Genomic DNA, 24,627 nt, shown 5'->3' with positions numbered 1-24,627 from the left:
TTTAAACCCTGTGTCCACGCACTCTCCACCTACCTTGTAAATGTGAAGTCAGAGAGGGTAATTTTTCTGTTGCTACACAGCCTTATTGTTGGGTCTTTGTGGGGTCCTGATCATTGAAGAATAGGGCAAAAGGGGACTAAAATGTATTCAGAGCAACAGATTGACCTCATTTTGTAACTGTAAATCTACAAAGTGTTCCTGTATGGTCAGAGGAGCTGAAATTTAGTTTAGACCCAAAGAACATTCTTTGTTTTTAATTAAATAAATATTAAAGGAGCGCTTTAGCCAAAATGAAACAATGTAACATGGCTTTACTGATACGGGACAGTACAGATTTATGGCTTAAAGACCAGAAAACCAGCTCCTGATGATACACACTGAAGGTGACAAGAACTTTGCCACCTACAACTGCTCTGGGTTGGGAGTCAGGGCTTGACAAATTGCCATAAGTGTGCAGACTACCCAGAATCACTGGGCGGAAGGCGGGAACATACCATGGAGGCGGCACCAGTCCTTCACAAGGCGACACACACTCACACATTCACTCACACACTCACTCCTATGGACACTTTTGAGAAGCGCACGAGGGGAGAACACTGGAGCTGGAGGGAGAGCCCTGGACCTGCTGTGCCTGCGCCTTTTATGAAGGTTTTGTACATATTTGCCCCTTATACAGTAACATGGAAAACACTTTAAGACCAGATATGAGTAAAGTTCACAAACACAGCCAGTATATAGTACAGGGTCAGGAAAGTTACATGAAGTCCATGCAATACATTAGAAATCTCTCTGATGCTCTGACTGCTCAATCACAATGCCATTTTATCTCCTACACTATGTGTATTTCAGACATGTACCTAACCCCCCCCACCCATAGAACATTTACACTCATGTTCTATGTTGTGTCATGATGCTGGTGGAACGTTGTTTCAATTCCCTGTGTACTTGTTTATAACTGAAATCACAAATTGTTTAACTCTTGAGGCTATTCAATTTTTCTTTGGAGAAAATTGGAGGTCGTGGCTAAGTTGTTAACGAAAGCTTTAAAAGAAATATCTGGCAACCGGAAGATGATCTTAGCCATTTCCCCGCTCAGTTATTTCCAGTTTTACAAGACAAGGCTCCTGTCTCTTTGAACAAGTCTTAATCTGAAACGCAATGCCTCAATAAAGTTGTTAAAACAGATTTTAAATTGCTTTTAAAAAGAACACTAGGTAGTATTTTACCTTAAAACACAGCTTCAAAATGGCTGTGATGCACCACTGAGCTGTAATAGGCAGATTAGATGTTCTGTCTTTGGTGTTTTAGGCTCAGCACTGCAGAAACTGCACTACGTAACTTTGAAGGAGGGTAGGAAGCCCGCTGGTAGTGGGAGCCCAAGAGGAAAAATTTACATAGTGTTCAGTGAGGACACACTTTTCCCAAATATGGACTTATTTAACCAGCCACAAAATCAGGATGTTACACCCTGCCTTGGTGAGATAAAACTGTCTAGTGTGGCTGCAGCTTTCAGGTCAGTCAGAGGGATATATCTTAGAAGAGAGAGTGGTAGAATCCATGTAACATCTTTAAACTGATAATAACCACATTTTCTAAAGCTGACCCTGCTGAAGTGCATACAGAAGCTTAAAATGGAAGCCAGGGGACAGTCACCTCTCCACCACCTCGATGTCAAAACAGAAACGCTTGTCTATGGAGTCAGTCTTCCTCCGGATGCAGGACTTCAGCTTGAACATCTCTGTGGGGTTCAGCACCACACCGTTCTGTAGAGACAAGTGCAGCACAGCTTTACTGGGATGACTGTAGTGCTGAAGCATAATCACAGCAGCTTTAAAACAAACAGCTGCCAGTAATAACTACTTCAAATAACAATAACTTACTATAAAGTATAGAAATTATCTGCTGTATGTTATTTTATTTTCATATACAGTAGTGTATGTACAGGTGTGCAATGGAAGGGGGTGTTATATCATGCTGGGGTTGTATCTCTATCCTTCCTCTCTCCCTCTTTCTTTCTCCCACCCTCCTTATTATGAAGCTAATCATTCTCCCCCACTTCATTTCTTTATTCTCTATTTATCTTTCCCTCTCTATTTCCCACATACACTTTCACCGTCTTCTTTCCTTCCTTTTTTCTCTTGCTACTCCCCTTTATCTCCATTTCCCACATTCACCCTTTCCTTCTGTTTTTCCTGTCTCTCCATTTGACTGTCACTCCACTTCATTTTCAGTATCTCTATTCTGAAATGGTGTGTGTGTGTGTGTGTGTGTGTGTGTGTGTGTGTGAGTGTGTGTGGGAGAGAGAGAGCAAGAGAGAGAGAGAGAAATGTAATTTATTCCATGTTTGTGTTATTAGATTCAAAGTCTTTATTCATGGTGTAATACTGCACCTGTTTGGCCGTGGCCTTGGTCTCGGTGTTGGTCATGACGAAAGTCTTGTTCGTTTTCTCGTAGGTGCAGTAATGCCTCGTCCAGTTGCAGCCCAGTGGTCCTAGAAAAACACAGATGTAATTTCACTTAGTAACTGTCCATTACTGCAACCTCCTATAGTCCGTCTGCTTGTGCGGCCGAATGCAACCAAATCCTACACAGTGTGCCTAATTTAGCTGAATACAAATATGAATACACATAATGGCTTTGCTACAAACACTGCAGATTCTTGTTCCACAGGCACAAGCTCCTCCATATAAAGGTTTCTGCATGTTACTCAGCTCTCCACCAGGTGGCACTGCTACCCTTTCCCAGCACCCTGCCCAATACAGACACGTCTAAAAGCACACTCATAATCAAGGCAGATAAATCAATGTTTAGCCCTTCAGATAACACTCTTATTTTGGCATTTCCTTTGCTGCTGGAGGGTACATGAAAGCTGAGATGCGAGCTTAAAAGGGCCACAGTGAGGAGAATTAAAACAGATGAAAGGACGGACACATCAAAGCCGATTGAGGTGCACTTTGGCTGTGGTCTCTGCAGAAGCCAGAGAAGCTGCTTGTTGACTACAACCATGTCCAAACACTAACGCTTGCAAAAAATGATGGTTTTCCTGTCCTCTGGCACAGAGAGGGAGAGAGAGAGAGAGAGAGAGAGAGAGAGAGAGAGAGAGAGAGAAAGGAGAAAAAAAGAGAAAGAGAAAGAGAGAGAAGTACCTGTCTGTCACCATAAAATACAGGACATTAGTGACCATGTCATACATGAACCCTATTCATTTATTTCAGACAACACCACATAGTGCTGCTGTGTACGTGTGTGTATTCATACTGAAGCTATTTAAAAAAAAATGCTCACTTTGGATTAATATGGGCCCATTTCGGTCAGAAAATTCGTCATGACACAATCAAACAGAGAAACAGCTGAGGGTTTGCAAGCATCTAAGACAAGCACACACAGTGTCATTAATGCAAAACACAACAGCACCCCTTTGTGGGATTTCCTAAATGTGAATATAGAGGAACAGACCACCGTGTGATGCACTTCTTAACAGTGAGTGAGTATGTATGTATGAGTGAGTGAGTAACAAGCCAATTTAATTAATATTATCACTTTCTTTTAACACAGTTGAGCCATAAAATCTGGAGTAAATCCATCGTCTTGTTCAATTAGCTTTTAAATTACTTTTAAAGAGACACCTTCTGTAACTTCCACAGACTTCGCTGTACAGATAAATAAATCAATGAGCAGCAGACTAACAAGAGCAACAGCACAATGGAAAATTCTGTTCTCCTCAGGATCCTCTGGAATCAGTTGCGTAAAGAGAACCAGAATGTGGTACTACAACTGCATAAAAATAAAATAATATAAAAAAAACAGTGCATTAGAATATTAAAGTGGGGATATGAAGCTCCTACCAAACCACACACTGTGAAATAAAACTACCCAGTCCGATTCCTGTGATCTGCCTCAATTTTTAAATCAACTTGAACTGATTTTGTGCTGCATTATACATAGACACCAATCACTTCACAGTTGACTCGCCTCCTCATCTGAGTCTCTCAAATCATAAGCACTTCAAATAGGAGTAATAGAAGAAATAACACCACTGATTAAATATGGCAACAAATAAAAACAGAGAAGAAAGAAAAAATGTATTGACTAAAATCTAGCGTTTCTGTCGCTCACACCTGACTTCTGGGCATCTCGTGCTTAGTAATAAACAGAGTTTCATTTTCAACCAAATGTCGTTCTAAACGAAGCCGTTTAAACAGGGGGAGAATGTTGCTGTGGTGTTTGATCCTTGTGGTATTTTGACCAAAGCGTGTCACAGACATTTCATTAAGACCCCAGAACTGTGTTTTGCTAGTGGAAAAAGGGACAAGACACGTCCCCTTTAAGTAATTTCTGTCTGTACACGGCAAGGGGTGTTTTTAGATGAAGCTACATGCAGAAAGTTCAATTTGTTGGAATATGCAGTCATTGTTTCTGTCATGGACTGGTGACTTTAACAGGAAACTGTGAAATGAAGGGAGGAAGAGTGTGAGAGACTCACGTTTCTCCTGAACATAGAGGTAACCCTCCATAGTGCACTGGCCAGGGGGCTTCTGGTCCTGATCTGCTGATCTCACTCTCTTCATCAGCTTCTCCACCTCTTGCTTGGTGCTCAAAAAGTTGTTCCTCGCCTTCACATTCACACACACACACACACACACACACACACAGAGATAGAAATAGAGAGAGGGAGAGAGAGAGAGAGACAGACATAGACAGCTGTATTTTAGAAATGTGACAGAAGGCTGTCAAGTTTTGTCATCTTTTCTCTGACAGCATATGATGCTTTTAAGATGACGAGCGGAAGAATAGAAGTCCAGACAGCCAAAAATCTACAGCTGATACAGAAACGGGGAAGAAAAGAAAGACTTTCTGCCTCTCACATTCACAGCGAGGGTGAAGGGGTTGCTTACTCAAAACTGGACAATTTCCCTTCAAACCGCAGATCATCAGCCAAGACACTTAAACTGTTGAATTCTGCATTTTCATAAGGTGTACAACTAAGCTTTAAACTGTTTCTGTGTAACAAGATTCAACCATTGTCTTCCTCTTTTGTCATTTTATGGTAATTGTTGTGTAGTCTTTAAAATGACAATTATCATTTTATTCAACTAAAATTAACGTAGAAATAAAGCAGTTTGAAAATGACAAGCAAGACATTTATCGGTCACGTTATGAATTCCATCAGAAAAAAGTGTTGGAAAAAAACTTGTTTTTCTTCTGTTTTTGGAGATAGGAGTGTATCAAAGTATGTGTGAGTTTTGGTTAAAGATGGATTTCCATGTTAGCGGTTGTGAATATAGCTATGGTCACACACCTATGGACACTTTTTGAGTCACTGGTCCACCTAACAACGTGTGTTTTTGGACCATGGGAGAAAACCGAAGCACCCGGAGGAAACCCACGCAGACACAGGGAGAACACACCACACTCCTCACAGACAGTCACCCGGAGGAAACCCACGCAGACACAGAGAGAACACACCATACTCCTCACAGACAGTCACCCGGAGGAAACCCACGCAGACACAGGGAGAACACACCACACTCCTCACAGACAGTCACCCGGAGGAAACCCACGCAGACACAGGGAGAACACACCACACTCCTCACAGACAGTCACCCGGAGGAAACCCACGCAGACACAGGGAGAACACACCACACTCCTCACAGACAGTCACCCGGAGGAAACCCACGCAGACACAGGGAGAACACACCACACTCCTCACAGACAGTCACCCGGAACGGGAATCGAACCCACAACCTCAAGGTTCCTGGAGCTGTGTGACTGCGACATCTACCTGCTGTGCCACCGTGCCGCCCTGAATATAGCATATTCATGATAATAGTCATTTTTAATATTACGCACTTCCTATAAAATGAAGGGTACCCTATAAAGGGTAACACTTTCAATTAAGAGTACATTAATTCAAAAGGATACAATTAAATACAGTAATATACCTTAATAAATGATTATTTAATGCCAAAATGATTAATAAAGTAAAATAATAATAATAAACAAGAACTAACATTAACAAACATTTTCTAAAATCCTAAAACAACCCTAATTCTTGTTCCTATCATATAATAATGATTAACTGTTGCTGTACTTAATCTTATAGTAAACACTGCTTTATGTACCGTTCATTAATGTACCCTTATTCTAAAGTGTTTCCAACGAAAGCTTACAGCCCATTATGCAAACAGCTAACTGAAATGATCACACACTTGCTGTGAAATTGACTTGTGTTAGTGATGCACTATGTGACACACTACAGAAACCAGGTATTGAAATGAACGGCGATCACACACTAAGCCCATGCCTTGGGTTACCCAGCAGACAAAAGACAGCAACATGGAATTGAACCTTAATCTCATCATTTAGCCCTAATCTGTGTTTAACCAAAATAAGGAAACTGAAAAATCTGGGGTGAAAAGACACTATCAAAACGGTTTGCACAAACTGCAGAGGGAGGGTAGTGCATAGCACATTCCAGAAGGCTTCATAGCTGAACTTCCATTCCACCTTAAATAGTGCAGCACTAGTGATCCACTGTGTGAACACTGACCTTTGGACAAGTTTACACTGATAAATTATGCCAAGATTAATGTTGAAAAATCATGTTAACGTTGTAACCTTCAAAGCGGCCTTGCCCTGTTTCTTCCCTGTCCATGAGCTGTTATTGTTTTTATATTTTGGTATAGTTTCTATGCCCTTGTTCCTACCTCACCACCCCATGTTTCATGGCACTGCGTGAATATAAACACCTACTGATTCACCAGTGTCAGTGTTAGACTTGTTCTGATATGAATCCCAATAAATCAAGCCATTCACACTTGCATCCTGTCCTCCTAGGAACACTCTCAGACTGTTCTAAATCCAAACGAACATTTCCTCCATGAATTTCTGATTTTGACCACAAATCTGCAGCCAACTAGCACAGACCTGAGCAGTCTGAGAATTTTAGGCAATAAAATATTGCATATTGTAACCCCTGGTTTTAGCGGCTAAGCTGCAGCTGGTGTTATACAGCTTTGCTCTACATTACCAGTTTAACTGCAACTACACAACACCAAATCTCAGCTTAGTGAAGGGTCATAGAGCAAAGCCTGGACAGAAAAACCCTGACCACAAGCTCTGGGGGATTTATACTGGAAATGGCTTTTTAAAAGAGGATGGAAAAAACAACAGACTCTCTGAAGACAGTCACTTTTACCTTCTATTTCCAGAGGTACTTGGTGTACACAACGTCTTGGAGAAAACACTGGAGGTGACTGAAAAAGGTTGAATTAAAGTTGAACTATTTAGCACAGGTGACATTCTCTTTCGTTATTATGGCCCTAAAGGGAACCCAATGACAGAAGGAATCCTCCACTGGCTACTAAGGCTATTTCTGCAGCCGCTGGTTCATTTGAAGAATCATTACATGTAGATAATAGCACAGAACGGCGTTCTTACGTTCTGGAGGTTGAACTGGAGTTGCTGTTTGTAGGGATTAAACTCATGGGCCAGCTCATATCCCTCATGGTAGAAGTTGAACAGACCCTGCAAGAAGGCCAGGAGCTGCAACAAACAACAACAGGCGCATTTAAGACTGATTAGACTTTAATATACTCCCTAAAGTCATGTGCAAAATATCAAATCAAATCAAATGTTATTTGATCCAATGTTGTCCATATATTTGCATACAACTAAAATATTTAAATGTTAATGGAGCTGTTAGTATTCCCCTAGAATAGGACTAAATTTGGCTGAAGCGATATCAACAATATTTTAAGACCGGTCAGTCAACCCAGTCATTCATTTCTGTTACAGCTTCACCCGGATCAGTTTATTGCAAGACATCACACACTCATCCTGTCTGCTCCACCATTCATACGGGAACACTTACAGATAGTAGCTGGCCTGTTGCTCTGCATACTTTGTTTACACCCTTTCACCCTGATCTTCAATGGTCAAGACACCAGAGAGCAGGTATGTTTTGGGTGGTGGATCATCCTCAGAGCTGCAGTGACACGGACGTGGTGGTAGTTGTGTTAGTGTATGTTGTGCTGTTACAAGTGTATCAGACACAGCAGCACTACTGGAGCTTACTGGACTGACACAGCTGGACTGAGAACAGTCCACCATCCAAAACTATCCAGCCAACTGCGTCCTGTTTCCACTGATGGACTAGAGAATGACCAACACAAACAATGCAGCAATCAGACTTCACATCTACAAGGTGGACCAACGAGGTTAGGAGTGTCTAACAGAGTCGACAGTGAGTGGACACTGTGTTCAAAAACTCCAGCAACAGTGCTGTGTCTGATCCTTTCATACCAGTGAAACACACACTAACACACCACCACCAAGGCAGTGTCACAGCAGTGCTGAGAATGATCCACCATCCAGATCATACCTGCCCTGTGGGGGTCCTGAACATTGAAGAGCAGAGTGAACAGGGGCTAACAAAGTATGCAGAGCAAAAGTTGTACACTGCAAACGTGGGCAAAGCCCGCATTCTGCGGAAGAAGTTGTGTGGAGGTGTCTGTCGGACGTATTGTGTGAGGGTTAACAGTCAGGGCTTCATCTGTACGTGCCGTGGTAAGACGCTGTATCGCTTGGGGCTCAGACAGGGGCTTTTACGGAAAGCTTTAAAGCTGATGTATTACCATGAGTCTGCAGATTAGACTGGTGTGGCCCCACTGAGGGTTGGGCAGGCTATTCCTGCGCAAAGCAATAAACACGGTGGCTGTCACAGGCTTAGAACTTTCTCCTCCCCTTATCGAACCCTTACTCACAGTTTGGAAAGTGCTGGCATAAATACGCTTAATGACCGCAGATGAGTCACTTAATTCACGGCCGCCTTCACCATAAGCCAAGGTCGAGCGCTGTCATAGCCGCAGGCTCCGCTCTTGTGTCTGGAGATTTACGCTTTGGCTGTGTGTTTGCCAGAGTCGCTGCCGGAAGATGTAAACAAAGGAGATGACTCCAGAAGCACTTAGTCTCCATCTCACTCTCTTGGCCTCGTAATACCTGAGAGCTTAATGCTTCCTGTTAACGTCTTGCACTTAAGATGTTAGCACTGACAAAGACTCTCCAGCACACTTCTGCCAAAGCCCTCTCAGATTTCCAGGGGCTGTATTCCACCACTGACGTCTTAGTTGCAGAGGTGAGATACAGAGATAAACGTCACTGGCAATGGCCAAATTGCATCGAGAAACCAAGTGTATTAATAGGTATATCATCCCCTATTCTCAGGAGTAACAACTTTTACTCTTCGAGATATTGGAACTCCACTGCCAATGATCACATACTGATTTCTGGACCAGAAAAGCCTCTCCAACTCATCCAAAAGCTCTTATGTAGAGTACAGAAACTCCAGATGACACAGTTCCACTGTTGTTGGTTTTACACTCCTCTAGGGGACCTTAGACTCATTTGCATCTGCTCCATAACTAGAATTGACGAATTTAAATGAGTTTAAAGAGGGTAATTCTCTTTGGAATGATTACCTATAATTCCAGATATTGTAAATTGATAGTAAATAATAATAAAAATAAATAAATAAATAAAACAAAACACAGGTCTCGCAGGCTTCAAATGTCTGAGTTTAAATTGGAACGGCCAAAAACCAACTGTGAATTGTTATTATCTTGCTGTTAACATGGCACTAGAATCCCACAGATGTCAGCATTATCACAGTCGTGTTTTTCCTCATATTCGCTAAAGCTTTGACTGGCAACCTCAAAGCTCAGAATAGCCCTGGTTCACCACGGAAATTCACCGTTTACTGTTTGTCAATTGATTTATAAAATGCTCCGAGTCTGGTTTATACTGTCAGGAGATTATAAACATGTTGGAGGCAAGTGCAAACAGCATGCATAAACTGTATATATCAATGATTACATTGTGTGTGGTGTGTGTGTGTGTGCTGTGTGTGTGTGTGTGTGTGTAAGCTGTGTAGTGTGCTGGAGGAAGAATATTGTGCTGTGATTTTAAATCTCTAGTTTTTTCCACAGATGTTGCTCAGAAACTGCATGCAACATTGTTGTCCCTCTGTATTTGACTAAGTAAGGTGCCTTTGTCACACTTAAGGTCACTTTGCATCAATACAGTGGGAGGGAAAATAAAGAAAAGAAAATTGCTACTCAGCAGCAGAACAATGGGTTTTAGTTCAGGGGCCAAAGAAAACATTTCTATATCACCCCCCAGTGCTCCCATTGGTTAGGCCTTTAGGAGCAGGACAGAAGGGTATCAACGTATACAAACAGCGGAATCAACTAATAATTGGAAAGATCTCACGTCTTAAAAAACCCACTTGTTTAGTTGTGTTCACACATTTGTAATCTGGAGCCCACCAACCCACAAACTGTGAAATAAGCCCAACATGATGCCTTAGTCAGAAACAAGGGATAAAAAATGAGCCGTTCTGATCGTGTGCTGCCTCTGATGTCATGTGCAGAGACTTTAGAATTGCCCTGTCCCCTTGTATGAGTCTCTCCAATTACATCGCTACACCCACATTCATGTGAGGGTGCAAATTTGAGGTTTACAAAAATGTAGGAGAAGGACAACAGAGCGAAAACAGCTAAAAACTAGAGCATTTGCTCCTCGCTCCTCGCTGCTGTGTGCTTGGGTCAGGGTGAACAGTGAGTGGCTCATTATCATTTGAAGGAACAGGCGCTGAAAGCGGCCATTTTGAACACTGCTGTTTAGTCGGGGGGAGAATACTGCTGTGTTCTTTGATCCTTTGATTCCCGCATGTGTAAAAGAATGTCCCATTAAAAACAGGAAATAAAATGTGTGTGTGTGTGTATTAACAAATGTTACAGCCTTCAAACTTTTCAAATTTTTACACAGGATGCACAATCTCAATATCACCAGAGCACCCAGGCTCTGTGAGGTCTTACCGGCTCCACAAACTCAAACTTCTTCTTCTCCTGGACCTCCTGGACTTTAAAGACATATTCCAGCGAGGCGTCGTAGAAGAGCTGCCTCTCTTTATCAATCTGAGCATCAGCCTGCAGAGCGACAAAGACTGGCGTTACCCTGGAAACGGAGAGGAGCTCAGCACTGCTCACCTGCAGGTATTTGGGCTTGTTTGTGCCAAGGTTAATGGATACATCAGTGGGTTCTGGCTCAGGTTTGGCCACTGTGTAACCAGATTAGCATCTGGGCACAAGTTCCAACACCCGGCCTAGCCAAAATGGATAAAAAAAACACTTGGATCTGCAAATCCCCTCACCTGCAACATCTGGATTTAACAAGCCCACCAATGTTTACAATGTTAATGTACATAACAATTGCTTGCAGTTGATAATATTACGCAGTAAACCTCCAATACTTAATTAAAACAGGAGTGAACACCATGGAATTAAGCACTGAGAGGGTGGTCTAAGTCTATAGTAGAGTACTATAGCTCTAGACATTCTGGGGACACAATAACAAGATAAATACACTGTGTCTGATACATATTCATAAAACCCCTGAACTTGCCGTCTCTCACAAGAGACACAGGAGTGAAGTCATCACAAAGCCTTTAATCCTGGTTGAGGTCTGAATAACAAAGACAAACAGGAGGTTATCTCCCCACTCACTGACTCACCTCTTGAAGTAATGACTCCTTTTTCTTGGAGGAAAGGTTTAGATGCTTCTCCAGGGTCGAGTAGTACTTCTCCGTCTCTTTGTCAAACTTCTTTTTTTCCTCCTGTCCAAGGTGAATATGAAAAGAACTGCATGTAAACACATGGTAACCAGAGAGGCAAAACTGTCTAAATCCACACTTGGGTAAATGTAATGTTACTTGGGGTAATGTATGACCCAATAAAGATGCTTTCCCAGATTTTCCCAACTTGAGAATTGCAAAAGTAATAACTGAAACATCCAACAAACACAGACTATACATATTTTTGGTTGGTAGACTGTGTATGATCTGGTTCACCACCCAAAAAAAGTCTAGAGGACGACCAACACAAACTGCACAAAACCAGATGAGCTACTCTCTCTGACCTTACATCTACAAGGCTGACCAATGAGGTAGGTGTTTAACAGAGTGAAGTGTGTGGACACAGTGATTAAAAACAGAATTGACTGCTGTGTCTGATCCACTCGTAACAGCGCAAAGCTAACACTAACACACCACCACCACCACCTCGCCAATGCAAATGAAAACCGGACAATGAGTGTAGTAACAAGGAGGTGACTTTAATGTTATGGCTGACAGGTGTAGACTGATTTGTGTTTCCATAGCTCAGAGTTCATGACTCTTTTTCACCGTAAATGTACTTGAACCAATCACAATCAAACATTTTGAAATATGGTAATAAGGCTCCCTTGTTACAGACGCTTGTGCTGTGCAGTTAGCTATTACCTTCAACAGGTAAGTGATTGGTATTTGTTAGCGGGTAAATGTAGCTTAGTTGTAGCCTTGTAATCCTAAACACAGCGGAGGCCTGTAATGGAGCACACACTTCAGTTTTTAAGTCTCATTGCCACATAACTGCCATATTTATTTCATATAGGTCACTGAATAATTCACAGTACTCACTAGTCTTAAGATGAAGCACTAAATTAAAAGGTAGTTAAAATAAAAAAAATTACAATTTTAAAATCACACTTAGTTTGCAGTCATTTAAAATCTTTCAATCCCTTAAAAACACAATCAATCAAAACGTAGACTATACAGCCCACAGTCACATTCACGAGACACTATAGGCGGTGATATATCGGCCGAGCCGCTAGGTGGAGCTCTTAGTCTGCAACAACAGGTCCGCGAAACGCCGCTCAGATCACAGAGAGATTGCCTGGTGCTATCTCCTTTACTTTTTCAACCTGTGATTTACAGCAAGGCTATTTCAGAGCGAGACAATCTGGAGGGTGGAGGGACGCCTCACTACACAAGAGGGACTTGTTTCTCAAACTGAGCTCAAGGTTCATTGTGTGCTTAGTCTAAAACAGCTCTTCTGGCCTTGAGAAGTTCACCTTGTTTTATTCACACAAAGACTGGTTGTGGAGAGCAGCACCGCAACGCTCTGGTCCTAACCCATAAAGTACACACTGTCAACTGTAGAACCCTCACACCCAGGTGGACAAGGTGATATCCTGAAAGTTATTAAAATAGTCCATGACTGATTGGTGGATTTATCTACACACAGACTAAGCCAAACCAATTCCTTTTGGGTAACAAATTCCTGAGACACTGTTGGCATTTCTGTTACCTCTTTTCGACCAATGTGGAATGGGTTCTGTTCCAGTTTATGCTCCTAATTTTGAACAGTTCAGCTCCTTTCCACCAACATAAACAAGTCTATATTATAACCCAAAGTTTGGCCAACACTTCATCCAGACTTATGGATGTCTGCTCAATTGTACTTAAGTAAAATCTCAAGATCTTCCCAGCTCGACCTGACTCTTGTTATTAATGTAAAGCATACAAGGGCACCCTTTTTCATTGTTTTTGGAAGGGGGTGACAAGTGCTTTCTGAAGGCAGTTCACTTGGTAAAACAAAAAAAATTTCGTATGAAATGTACTACATGCCCTATGTATATTTTGAATGGGAGACTTGAAACCACATTTAAATATAGTTTGAAGCAAGCCTTTTACATAGCTAGGAAATGTTTATTGCTTTTCTAGTCTTCACAACAGGTACCTTATTTATAACTGTGGGTTTCCCAGATTGCTTCTATACTTCCCCTGGAGAAAGTAACTTTTGATCTAGAATCTAGACCAAGTTTGATAAGTTTTGGCAAATTTCATCTTGTTGGGATTATGTTGGTCAGCAATGTTAAAATCCCTTTATTTTTTATATTTACATATTGTTCTTTCTCTCCGTTATGAATGTGCACTCTTAAAACACAGTAAACTCTGTGAAATGAAGCAGCCTTGGTTCCCATCAAACTGGTGATCCTGAAAAGAACAAGTTCAAGATCCAGAGTCCATTTTCTTGAAAAGGGCCATCTTTGAAATGTTAAGAATCCATGTTTAGCTGCTAGAGAGCAATGATATTGATAATGGACAAGGTCTAATATCTCCAGATAAATTGTACATTCTCCAACCACAATCAGGATCACGCACTCCAAATAATTCAATAGGCACTGGATGGAGCTTCACTGCAACAGAGAAAACAGTTCCAATACTTCATACCAAAACACTGGGGGCAGCAAGCCTTAAGCTCATGTGTGTAGGGTTCACCTACACCTATCTGGACAGGGAGAGGATTGTGAAATGGCATCAGGTATTGTGATATTTGTGCAGTAGGATCTACCCTTACGTTCATGAGAGAACATTAAAGTCAGAGAGTGAGATAGAGACAGAGAGAGCCCATTTCTAATTAGAGCTGGTGCTAATTTCCACCTCGAGCAGGTCTGGACTTCTAGCTTGGTTTGACAGACAGATAGCTCTTATAAACACTGATGTTGTGAGGGGCTCGAGAGAGGCCTGTCAGAGAGCCCACCTGTCGTGCTATCTTCATTCTGTCATTTCTCTCTCTCTCTCTTTCTCCCTCGGCTGACACTTCCCAGCACTTTCCAGAGCCAAAGCTGCAGGGCAGAGAGAGAGGCTTAGAGCCAGACAGCTCGCTCCATTCTCTGACCTCTCCAAGCCAAACGAGTTCAGGGTCCGTTCAGAAGGTCTTCGCTCAGAGTCAGAAAACATGGCTCACTCTATTAGCTATTATTGAATTAGCATGTTTCCTGTAGCTCAGGGATCAGTTCAATTTCCAGAACGGTCTCACCTGTGTGACTCGGCAGTTGAAGTACAGGACTGTGGGAAGCCCTGGCTCTAGACACATGCAAGAGTCTGTGATCTATAACAGAAAGCGTATACGTCTGACCAGTTACAACAAATTAAAACGTGCTTTTCACATATCGGTCAGACCTGTATGGGGCGTGAGCAAGAAGCTCAAGTGTTGTGGAGTCATGCATAATGCAAACTTGAGGAGTTCATCTGGTATTTGGGTTGGATTGAGGACAGATCACATTCTCACCACAAACTGCTCCAGAGATCGTTTGGGACCGGACCAAGACCACCTCCACTCAAGGGTCTCGGTGCAGTGTTTTGGTCCAGTGTGATTACTGCGTGATACCTGCACAAACGAATCACATCAAAGGTGTAAACGAACCAGAGTCTGATTTAACTGGACTACAAAGTTCAGGTGTGAAAACGCCTTAACAACAAGACCAGAACTAACTAAGGAATAAAAAAATAAATAAATAAAGCTAAAACATAGACTAGATGTTAGTCTAGACCAGGAAGGAGGCGCCCAGCGCCGGAAACAATCGGTGGCGACACTGCAGGGAGGAAGTAGCGAGTGAAACCAGAGAGCCGCTGTTTATTATGTTTCCCATGGCCCTCACATTAACCTCCAGCTTAATCTAAATGGCTACTGATCCAGCCTGGCTAAACATTATGCTCCAGCAACCTCATCCTGGTTCAAACCGCGCTGACAAAAGACTCAGCGAGGACGTGGCCCCAAAAACCTCCGAAATCAATAAATAATTTCACCGCCAGGTTTCTCTCCTCCTTGACTGTGCCCAGGGAAATGATACCAGAGAAAAAGCCAAGGAAAGTAGATTTATATATTTTTGCCATCTATATTTTAAGAGCTCCAGTGGGACGAGGGTTAAGGCAAATAATAAAATAAACAAACAAACAAAATGAATAAATATATTAGAAGCCGCTTGATAGACAATTCATTTCCCTCCAGGTTCATGGGCTTTTTTATTGGAGCGTAAACAACATGACAACGTAACTCCTTCTCAGAAAGAGTGTAAGTTGCTTAAACTCATGAGAAAACCAATGTACACACACACACACACACACACACACACACACAAACACACACGTGTACGCAGACAGATGGAGTGAAATTAAAAGCTTGAGGCCATCAATGAAGTCCCTTCAGAGTCCTTGTGATGACTTCATCCAACAGAAGTCAAAAGCATACAAGTGCACATAGAAAACACACACACTCATACACACACACACACACACACACACACACACTCAAACACCTTCAGAGATGCACTGAAGAACAGCAGCAATTCCTTCATTTAACTAACAAATCTTTGTTTTGTCTATTTCCTGTTCTCTGGAACAGCTCCATGTTCTTTCAGACCCACGGTAGTGAGTTGTCTTCTTACAGCGGAAGGACGGACTCTGAATGTTTGACTCTGAATATGAGAGTGGAGCTTGTTTTCCTGCTGTCTCTCAAAGATAAAAAGCTTTATTTATTAATTTATTTCAGTTTATCTGATGAAAGTCCCACTGCCTTGATATGATTCCTTTTTTGACATCAGGATTTGAAAACTTCTCATTCTCCTTTGACATTGCACTTCAACTGCTGTAGAATCTGTTCCTTTTTGCATGTTCTCACACTATAAGCTCATGGGGGGAAGAAGGGAAAAAAAAAAATCACATGAACACTTGAAGTCCCTGACTGCAATAAAGAAATCTGATGGTGTAGAAGTTAATATATACAGATGTATTCAAAAGAAGCATGTCACACGGCCTGCCAGAGCATCTGCTTCAGAGAGCGTGCAGCTTTTTAAAATTTCCTTCCAGATTCTTCTAAAAGGGCACTTCTTGGAGCCCAGACCTCAACATCACAGAATGTGTGATTACTTACGACTAGGCGCATTTTTACTCAATGTTAGAAATGGATATGGATTCGCAACGAGCCTTCTGTCTGTACTCTGTGTTTATTTCATTCCTCATTAGTGCAAATTCTTGGAAAGCTTAGGGATACATAACGGAGCAGTGCCACTGGAAACATGAGAGAAACATGATTGGAAAGATTATAATTTAAAAAAAAAATTCTCCATCCATTTGTCACATATTAAATATCCTCTCAGTCCATCACCATTTACATCATCAGCTCCTCCTCCACCGCTGCCATCTGTTGTTGTTGTTAGAAACTTTTCACTCTGAACTGCTCTCTAGTGGAATTATTGCTTAACGTCTACGGCAACGTAAAGATGCAGAGATGTATGTGGGCAATGACGGCTACAATTTTTGAAAAGGACATTCATTTACATAAAAATGAGAAAAGTCGAAATTTACCTTAAAAACTTCTAAGATTGTGAGGAAATGCTGTTGTCTTTACATTTAGAAGCTCTGCATCATTTGAGATGGAAGGGTGTGTTTGCAGAAAAAAACTACTGTGGTTTGAATGTGGAAGTTTAACCTGTTTGTAAGTTTTTATTCGGTTTATTACTTTATTATTTTAATTACCAAAGAAACTCATTTGTAATCTGAGTTTGTAGCATTTTTGCTCTGCGTTTACTTTCATGCAGTCATTGGTCTCTTGAATTTAGAGTCAGTTCCACCTTAAACAATCTTAAACAGCGAAAGTAAGTCAATTACCCACCTATGGAGCAGGAATAGATCAATATCCTCATCTCTGTTAATGCTTTTCAACTTTGGATGTCTCTTTGTTGTCTAAAAACTCCTGCTGTGAGCAGACACTTTTACAGACATTTGGGCTTCATAAACCCATTAGAGCAAACTGACTGGAGAACAGCAAATGGTGAGGAAATCCTGCATCTTTAAAAGACTCCTCCAATGTTCAGTCCTACAAGTTGGTTGTATTTATTTATATCCATCTTAAAACCCAAAAGGGATGCTGCTGATCATCATTTCGAAGCACACACCAACACCAGAGACGTTTTAGAGAATCTAAAAGACTCATAATCATGTGCAATGGTCCTAGTCCCCTGGGTCAAGTGCTTTGATGATTTTCTAAGTGAAATAATTCTTCTGCCGGAAACGGGCCAAAGATAAAACTTCCAAAGAAAGACATTTATTTATGTTTTTATAACAACAGATGCCAAAACACATGCACACACACAACTGAGTGACTCATACAGCATTAGGCCTGGTTATTCAGTAAGCCTGAGCGATTGGAATGTCTCCACTTTTCAATTATCTCAGCAGGCCTGGGGACAGTTCCTTTTAAACCTACCTTCTGTTTGCTAAACTGACCTCTCCCAGGGTCACTCAGCACTCTGGCCACTTTTAAGAGCACTGTGAAGTTCATACACACTGTGAGATGATGTTGAAAACTGAGTTCAACCTACATCGCCCTTTTGTCTCTCTCTCTCTCCTTCTCTCTCTCTGTCTAACAAGTCTCTCTCTCTGTCTAACAAAACAGGATGAAAGTGGGGTAACAAAGCATGCAGAACAACAAACAGGCTACAGTCTATAATTGGAAAAATATAAAGTGCACCTGTATGCTCAGTGACGCTGATAAAATGAACAGTGAGTGTAGAAACAAGGAGGGCATACACACTTTATAGTGGAACAGTACATAGTCCAGCACAGGGCCCTACACAAAGCCCCCTCTTTCGCTCCCACACACTCTCATACACTCCCACACACTCAGAGGACGAAACGTAAACAGCCAGAGGACACATGGACGTACAAATGAAATGCAAACTGTAACCCCTCTTAGCGCCACATCCTGTTCGGATGGTCTAATCTCTTCCCATCGAAACCTCCATCTCCATTCCCTTGTCCTTATATTTCAAATGCCGTCTCCTTCGTTCCCTCCTTTTCTCCTCCCCTTTCTTCCATTTCATGGCAACACTGCAAAAAAACACTGAGAGTGTTTTAGACACGGTTGTTTTAAAAGGGAGCCGGTTGCGTCAGCTCTGTTCTGCAAATGAGAGAAACGTCAGTAACATCTCAGGTGCTCCTCACTGACCGGAGAAAGGCCCACACTCTGACAAACGTCCAGCCCATTTTCTTTATTATTTTGTATCGCAATATGCAGCAAGAGAAATGCAATGTGTTTCCAGCAGCTCTGAACACACACAGACACACAGCTCTAAAATTCACTCAGATCTGTGTTGTGCTGTGTACATAACAGTGCCCTATTCACCATATAGTGCACTATTTTGGGGTTCTGCCATTTTGTAGCGGCGTCCACCAACATCGAGCACAATCTTTCAACAGTGCACCACAATTGGTAGTGTTTAACAAATGTACTCCAGCGGATAGTTGGTGCAGGTAAGTAGTGATCAGAACACGTAGTAAGCCACAGCTGTCCACAGGACCATGTTTTTGATGCAATATATTTATTCAGTTTGTTGAGAAACTGCATGTTCACTTTCTCCTCCTGTGTGCAGTTAGCCTCAGTGATCATAGTGGACTGGGAACATGGCGTTTGTTGTGTTTATGGAGTGAAATGTTTCGTCGCGAATGATGCCCTATAATAGTGCACTATATAGTGAGAAATGTAGGGAATAGTGAGTACGTGGGACATTTCGAACACAGGGACTGACTGTGTGTGTGTGTGTGTGTGTGTGTGTGTGTGTCTGAGAGAGAGAGAGAGAATGGGCATGTGTATGAACTTCCCCACAACCGTACACACACAGTCTGACACACACCCCTGCGGAAGAGACGCACAGCCATCACCAAGGCCTTACGTTCTCAGCTCTGCAGGGACAGACCCTCTCAAACCTGTCAGATATAGCTCCTCCCTCTGCTTATCTGCTGGTATTCAGCTTCACTCCGGCATCACAGAGACATAGACAGATCCTGACTACTCCATGCCCAGAGCGGCCGTGATGGAACTTCTCCATGGCCTCCCTTGTGACCTCCATAACCCAGCTCTGATGTCTCTTGATGGCTGGATGAATTTGTTAATTACCACTGTGGTGAGGAGGAGAGGCTCAGAAGAGCACAGATGACACACACTTCCTTTGTTACCAGGTTCTCACTGTCGAGGAGAAGCCGAGAGGAGTGACAAACTCAGCATCTACGGAGAATACTCCCCTCGCATACATTAACGCTGGGTAATGCCTGAAATCCATACACGTCTAAGATCTGTGATTTTTGTTGCACTGAGGTTCAAAGTTCTCATGAGGAACTCACAGAAGCCTCAACCTGCTTTCAGTCCGCAAGTTCAGTCTTAGAAGTTGGCTCCGTTTTCAATTTCTCACAAGTCACAATCCTTAACACCTTCATAATTAATTAATTATTAATCGAAATCGACATAATCTTGTCTATATTCATTCATTCATTCATTCATTCATTATCTGTAACCCTTATCCAATTCAGGGTCGCAGTGGGTCTAGAGCCTACCTGGAATCATTGGGCACAAGGTGGGAATACACCCTGGAGGGGGCGCCAGTCCTTCACAGGGCAACACACACACACACACACACACATTCACTCACACACTCACACCTATGGACACTTTTGTGTCACCAATTTTTGTGTGTTTTTGGACTGTGGGAGGAAACCAGAGCACCCGGAGGAAACACACGCAGACACAGTAAGAACACACCACACTCCTCACAGGCAGTCACCCGGAGGAAACCCACGCAGACACAGGGAGAACACACCACACTCCTCACAGACAGTCACCCGGAGGGAACCCCACACTTTAACCGGTTCCATCCATTCATCAGTTTCGTCCATCCATGCCCTCATCATGCGCCTACTTCATAGAAATCAGCTTTTTACATATAGAGAAGTGGTAACTGTCCTATATATCTATAATTCACATAATTGTCCTTCACAAAATTCACAAAATAATAATAATCAAACTGCTCCTTGAAATGACCCTCACTGACACTGTTCACTTCCACCACTTCCTCTCTCCACACAGATCTCCCAGCTGTCCACAGAGAGGGCTCTGTGATTGCAGAGGGAGGAAGGCCATTCTGGACCTTCTGATTGGCAGTGACTCCCACTCAGGCCCAGCATGAGTTCCTTTTGAGTCACGTCTGAGGTGGGAGAGTGGTTTTTCTGCACATCCGCTGTGTACTTTTCAAGTGCCATGGCCAGTCTGCACCAAAGTTCCGGCAGAGTCGATAAAACATCACACCTCAGCATCATTGGTTACTCTCACACAACACCATGCAGCCCCCACGAGAGAGAGAGAGAGAGAGAGAGAGAGAGAGAGACAGAGAGAAACAGAGAGAGACACAGAGAGAGAGGGACAGAGAGAGAGAGAGAGGGAAAGAGAGAGAGAGAGAGACAGAGAGAGAGAGAGACAGAGAGAAACAGAGAGAGACAGAGAGAGAGAGAGGGACAGAGAGAGAGAGAGAGGGAAAGAGAGAGAGAGAGAGAGAGAGAGAGAGAGAGAGAGAGAGAGAGAGAGAGAGAGAGAGAGAGAGAGACAGGAACAGAGAGCGAGAGAGAGACAGAGAGAGACAGAGAGAGCGAGAGAGAGACACAGAGAGAGAGAGAGAGACAGAGAGAGAGAGAGTGAGAGAGACAGAGAGAGAGAGAGAGAGAGACAGAGAGAGAGAGAGAGAGAGAGAAACAGAGACAGAGAGAGAGAGACACAGAGAGAGAGAGCCCTCAGATGCTCAAGCCCTTCATCAAAGAGAAATCATGAATTAATTAATTATAGAACACCTTCCCACTGCAAGCAAAACACACACACACACACATACACGCACACACACAGAGGATGCTAACTTAAAAAAAACATACCATGTTTACACATGAACATTGCCATACCTGACACAGATAAGTCTCTAAAATCATGGCTGTTGATCCATTCTGGTTGAACACACTCTGTAGGCAGATATCATGTTTATAGTTTGGTGTACATTTAAGACACTAAAGCCCTTTTGGGACAGAATTAGTTTGCCTGTGAACATGGGGTAAATGTAATTATTACCGGAGTATCTCGATGATTTTAGTCCTGTCCCAGTAGACCATTACAGTCATTTTCTTGTAATGGATGCTCCCGTTTCAGGAAAGAATCCTGAGCCTTTTACCTACTGTAAAACGAGCAGTAAAAAAAAGCCCAGGTTATTTTAAGTCCATGACAATTGACATCATATTTTTCTTAAGTACGGAGATGTTGGAGGAGGCATTTAGTGATGTAGTGTACAACACAGGGTTGTTTAGGTGCATGGCTAAGCTCAGGTCAATCCACAGGACGATGTGAAGGATCACATAGAGGAGGGAAACATCTTGCAGCTATAGTTTTGTGCACATTAACAGCTTGTCATATGTGTTACGAATATGTATAGTATTCATTAATTTACTACTGTTTATAACAGCATTTATAATATTTGTGTAAGAACTATGAATGAGTGAAGTTTCTTGCCATCACTTCACCCATTATCTGTAACGAATGAGTAGAAGATGAGGTCACTGCGGGGTGTGGAGCTTCTGAACATAAACAAACCAGAGAACAGCATTTCCCCACAATCGTAGACGTTCCCATTAAAGATTAGCTTATAATTCTGCGTCGAACCCACAACGTAGGCAACACATCAACTTGAATCCTACACCGTAGCCTATGGTATAACCTGATGCACCCCTCTTCAGAAATATAACTAACCGTCACATCGACCCAGACCATAATGACTGAGTGGTCAGTAGTCGGACAGACATTGTTCAAACTGAACAGAAGAATTACAGAAACATGAGACACACAGAGACTGCAGACAGCCACAAATTTATGGCGAGAGATTTCCTCAGACATGGTGCGCACAGCAGGAATGAATAAAAATGTAGAACCAAGGAAGAATACAGACATCTCCAGAGAAAAAAAATAACAACGGGGAGCGGGACCATGTGGGAAAAACGTGCCGGCTTTGTATTTGTTTCTTTCCTGGCATCTCATGTAAACTATTCTCTGTCTCAAACAACAGCCTACTCCCTAAATAGTGCACTTGAATGATTTATGAAACTAATACTATAGTGTACAGAAAGACGTTTGAGATTCAGCCCTAGTGGTGTGGCGGTGCAATTGCAGTGTGCCTCAGACACCAATGCAGAAGTATAAACGCTCACAACAGTATAGGGCTTTTGCGTAGCCTACGGTGTAAGGTGTAGGCTCTTTGTTGAGTCAACACAGAAATCGGCCTTAAACCGTAGCGTCAGGTTTTGGACAAATCACTTTTGGGCTGCCAGAAAAAAAGCAGACATTATCTAAAATGTCAGTCGTTATGCAGACACATAAACAGCCATGCACCAACTCCTACCACAATCAAGCTGATGATTAAAAGGAATAGTGTGGCAAAGAGAGAGAGAAGAGAAATGGAGAGAGTGCTCTGTCAGATGCTCACGTCCTTCATTAAAAAGAGAAAGCATGAAAAAAAAAAATCTGGAACATTTTGCAAACACACACACACTGCCTCTTTATGAGGCTTTGATACAGTGCACAGATACTAATTAACCTGAAATAATTACAAACATCTGCTTTAATAAAGTAACCCTGGGCTTCCAAAGCACACGACTACCTTGTGAACGGGGGAATCAGGTCGGCTTTTTTCTGAGGAAGGTTTTCAGCGGAGATATCTGAAGACCTTCAACACCTGCTTTCCTCAACTGATGATGGAACACAGAGTGCCAAACACTGAGGCACTAAACGATGCAATTTAATATTATAAATACAGGATGATGTTGTTAAATCAAACTGTTCATTTCAGATGTTTCCAATCAATCAGAATAATACTCGACATAATTGCTTGCCATTTGGCCTCTTTCAGTACGAACCAGTTAAAAATTCTCCACAAATCATAGCCCCAGTGTTGCGTGCAGGGAGAACATGAGCAGCTTTTTATTCACAGTCGCCCTCCTGGAGGTCAGCACCTGCTACTCCAGTTCCTGTAAAGGAAAACTCCCGGAAAAACATCTTCTGATCCAATGTCTCGGGCAAGTTTGACAAGTCGGAATTGAAGAGATATGAATGAAAATGAGGGCAACATGGTGGCGCAACAGTGCTGAAATCAAGAGTTACAAGAGTTACATAGTGCAGTTTCTGCAGTGCTGTGCCTAGAGTAGCAATGACACAGTCTTTTCTCCCTATGACAGCCCTGTGAAGCATTACAATGATGTGAAAGCTTAAATTTTAAGACTATGGGCAGTAAGCATACATATACACCCAAAGAGGAGGGAAGCCGTCCCAGTGCTCGTGGAGCAGTTTGGCGTTAGATGTCATTGTTGAACGGCACCTTAGTTGTTGATGATAAGGAAGAACACAATGCTGTTCATTCACAGACTGTAGGCCTTCATTAGGATTATGCAGACGTCTTGATGTGGTTTATCACACAGTATATCGGCATCCAAATCTATGTATTACTAAATTGACTGGGACTAAGCAGGGTGATATCATACAGTGAACTTAAGTGACTGGAAACCCGTGGCAGTGTAAATCTGAGGTTAAGCTTAATGAGGATAAAAGGATGCACCCTGCGCTAGCACCATTGGTCACTTCCTTGAGGGCAAGTGTGAGGAAGTCAGAGTGCCTTCCTTCCACAGAGTCGTCGGAACGGAGCAGGTTCAGTAGGTTACTTTGAGCAAGGATATAATAAAACTGTCTTGAACCAGCAACGGACACATCTGATCTAAGGTGTTCCTCTGATAAAGATGAGTACCGTGCCTAAAAAGGCCTACTGACAAGACTGGTAAGGTTCCGTTTTTTTATTACTCTGACTTTATGGAAGCCCATGGCCAACAAGAAAGGCGATGCGCTCTGATCTCGCTCCCATTTGGCACCAGCCTGAGAAAACAGTCTTTCACAAGGTTCCTCTTGAAGCCCTCGTTCGTGAAGGTGTGCAGCTCTTCTGACAGAGTTCGTTATGATCAAGGCCTTTGCGAAACCTTGATCCTGAATGCCTCCTGCCGAGCCCAACATCTCTCACGCACACGGCAGGCTTGTGGAGCTCCATGCTAAAGCAAAAGGCCGC

General features: G+C 42.5%; 1 protein-coding gene across 3 annotated transcripts in view; it reads right to left on the bottom strand.

The window, feature by feature from the left end:
* LOC136709523 (rho GTPase-activating protein 42) overlaps positions 1-24,627 on the bottom strand; it is a 113,816-nt gene that overhangs the window by 20,795 nt on the left and 68,394 nt on the right. For all 3 annotated transcript variants that reach the window (XM_066684820.1, XM_066684819.1, XM_066684821.1), the window contains exons 5-10: positions 11,573-11,674; positions 10,878-10,988; positions 7,441-7,545; positions 4,484-4,613; positions 2,391-2,491; positions 1,654-1,763 (exon numbers count right to left, since the gene is read on the bottom strand). In XM_066684820.1, coding sequence (XP_066540917.1) covers positions 1,654-1,763; positions 2,391-2,491; positions 4,484-4,613; positions 7,441-7,545; positions 10,878-10,988; positions 11,573-11,674 — 659 coding nt within the window. The remainder of the gene's footprint in view (positions 1-1,653; positions 1,764-2,390; positions 2,492-4,483; positions 4,614-7,440; positions 7,546-10,877; positions 10,989-11,572; positions 11,675-24,627) is intronic.

The sequence above is a fragment of the Hoplias malabaricus genome, chromosome 11 (assembly GCF_029633855.1).
Source record: "Hoplias malabaricus isolate fHopMal1 chromosome 11, fHopMal1.hap1, whole genome shotgun sequence".
In the NCBI taxonomy this organism is placed as follows: Eukaryota; Metazoa; Chordata; class Actinopteri; order Characiformes; family Erythrinidae; genus Hoplias; species Hoplias malabaricus.
This window is presented reverse-complemented; position numbering and strand designations above follow the sequence as displayed.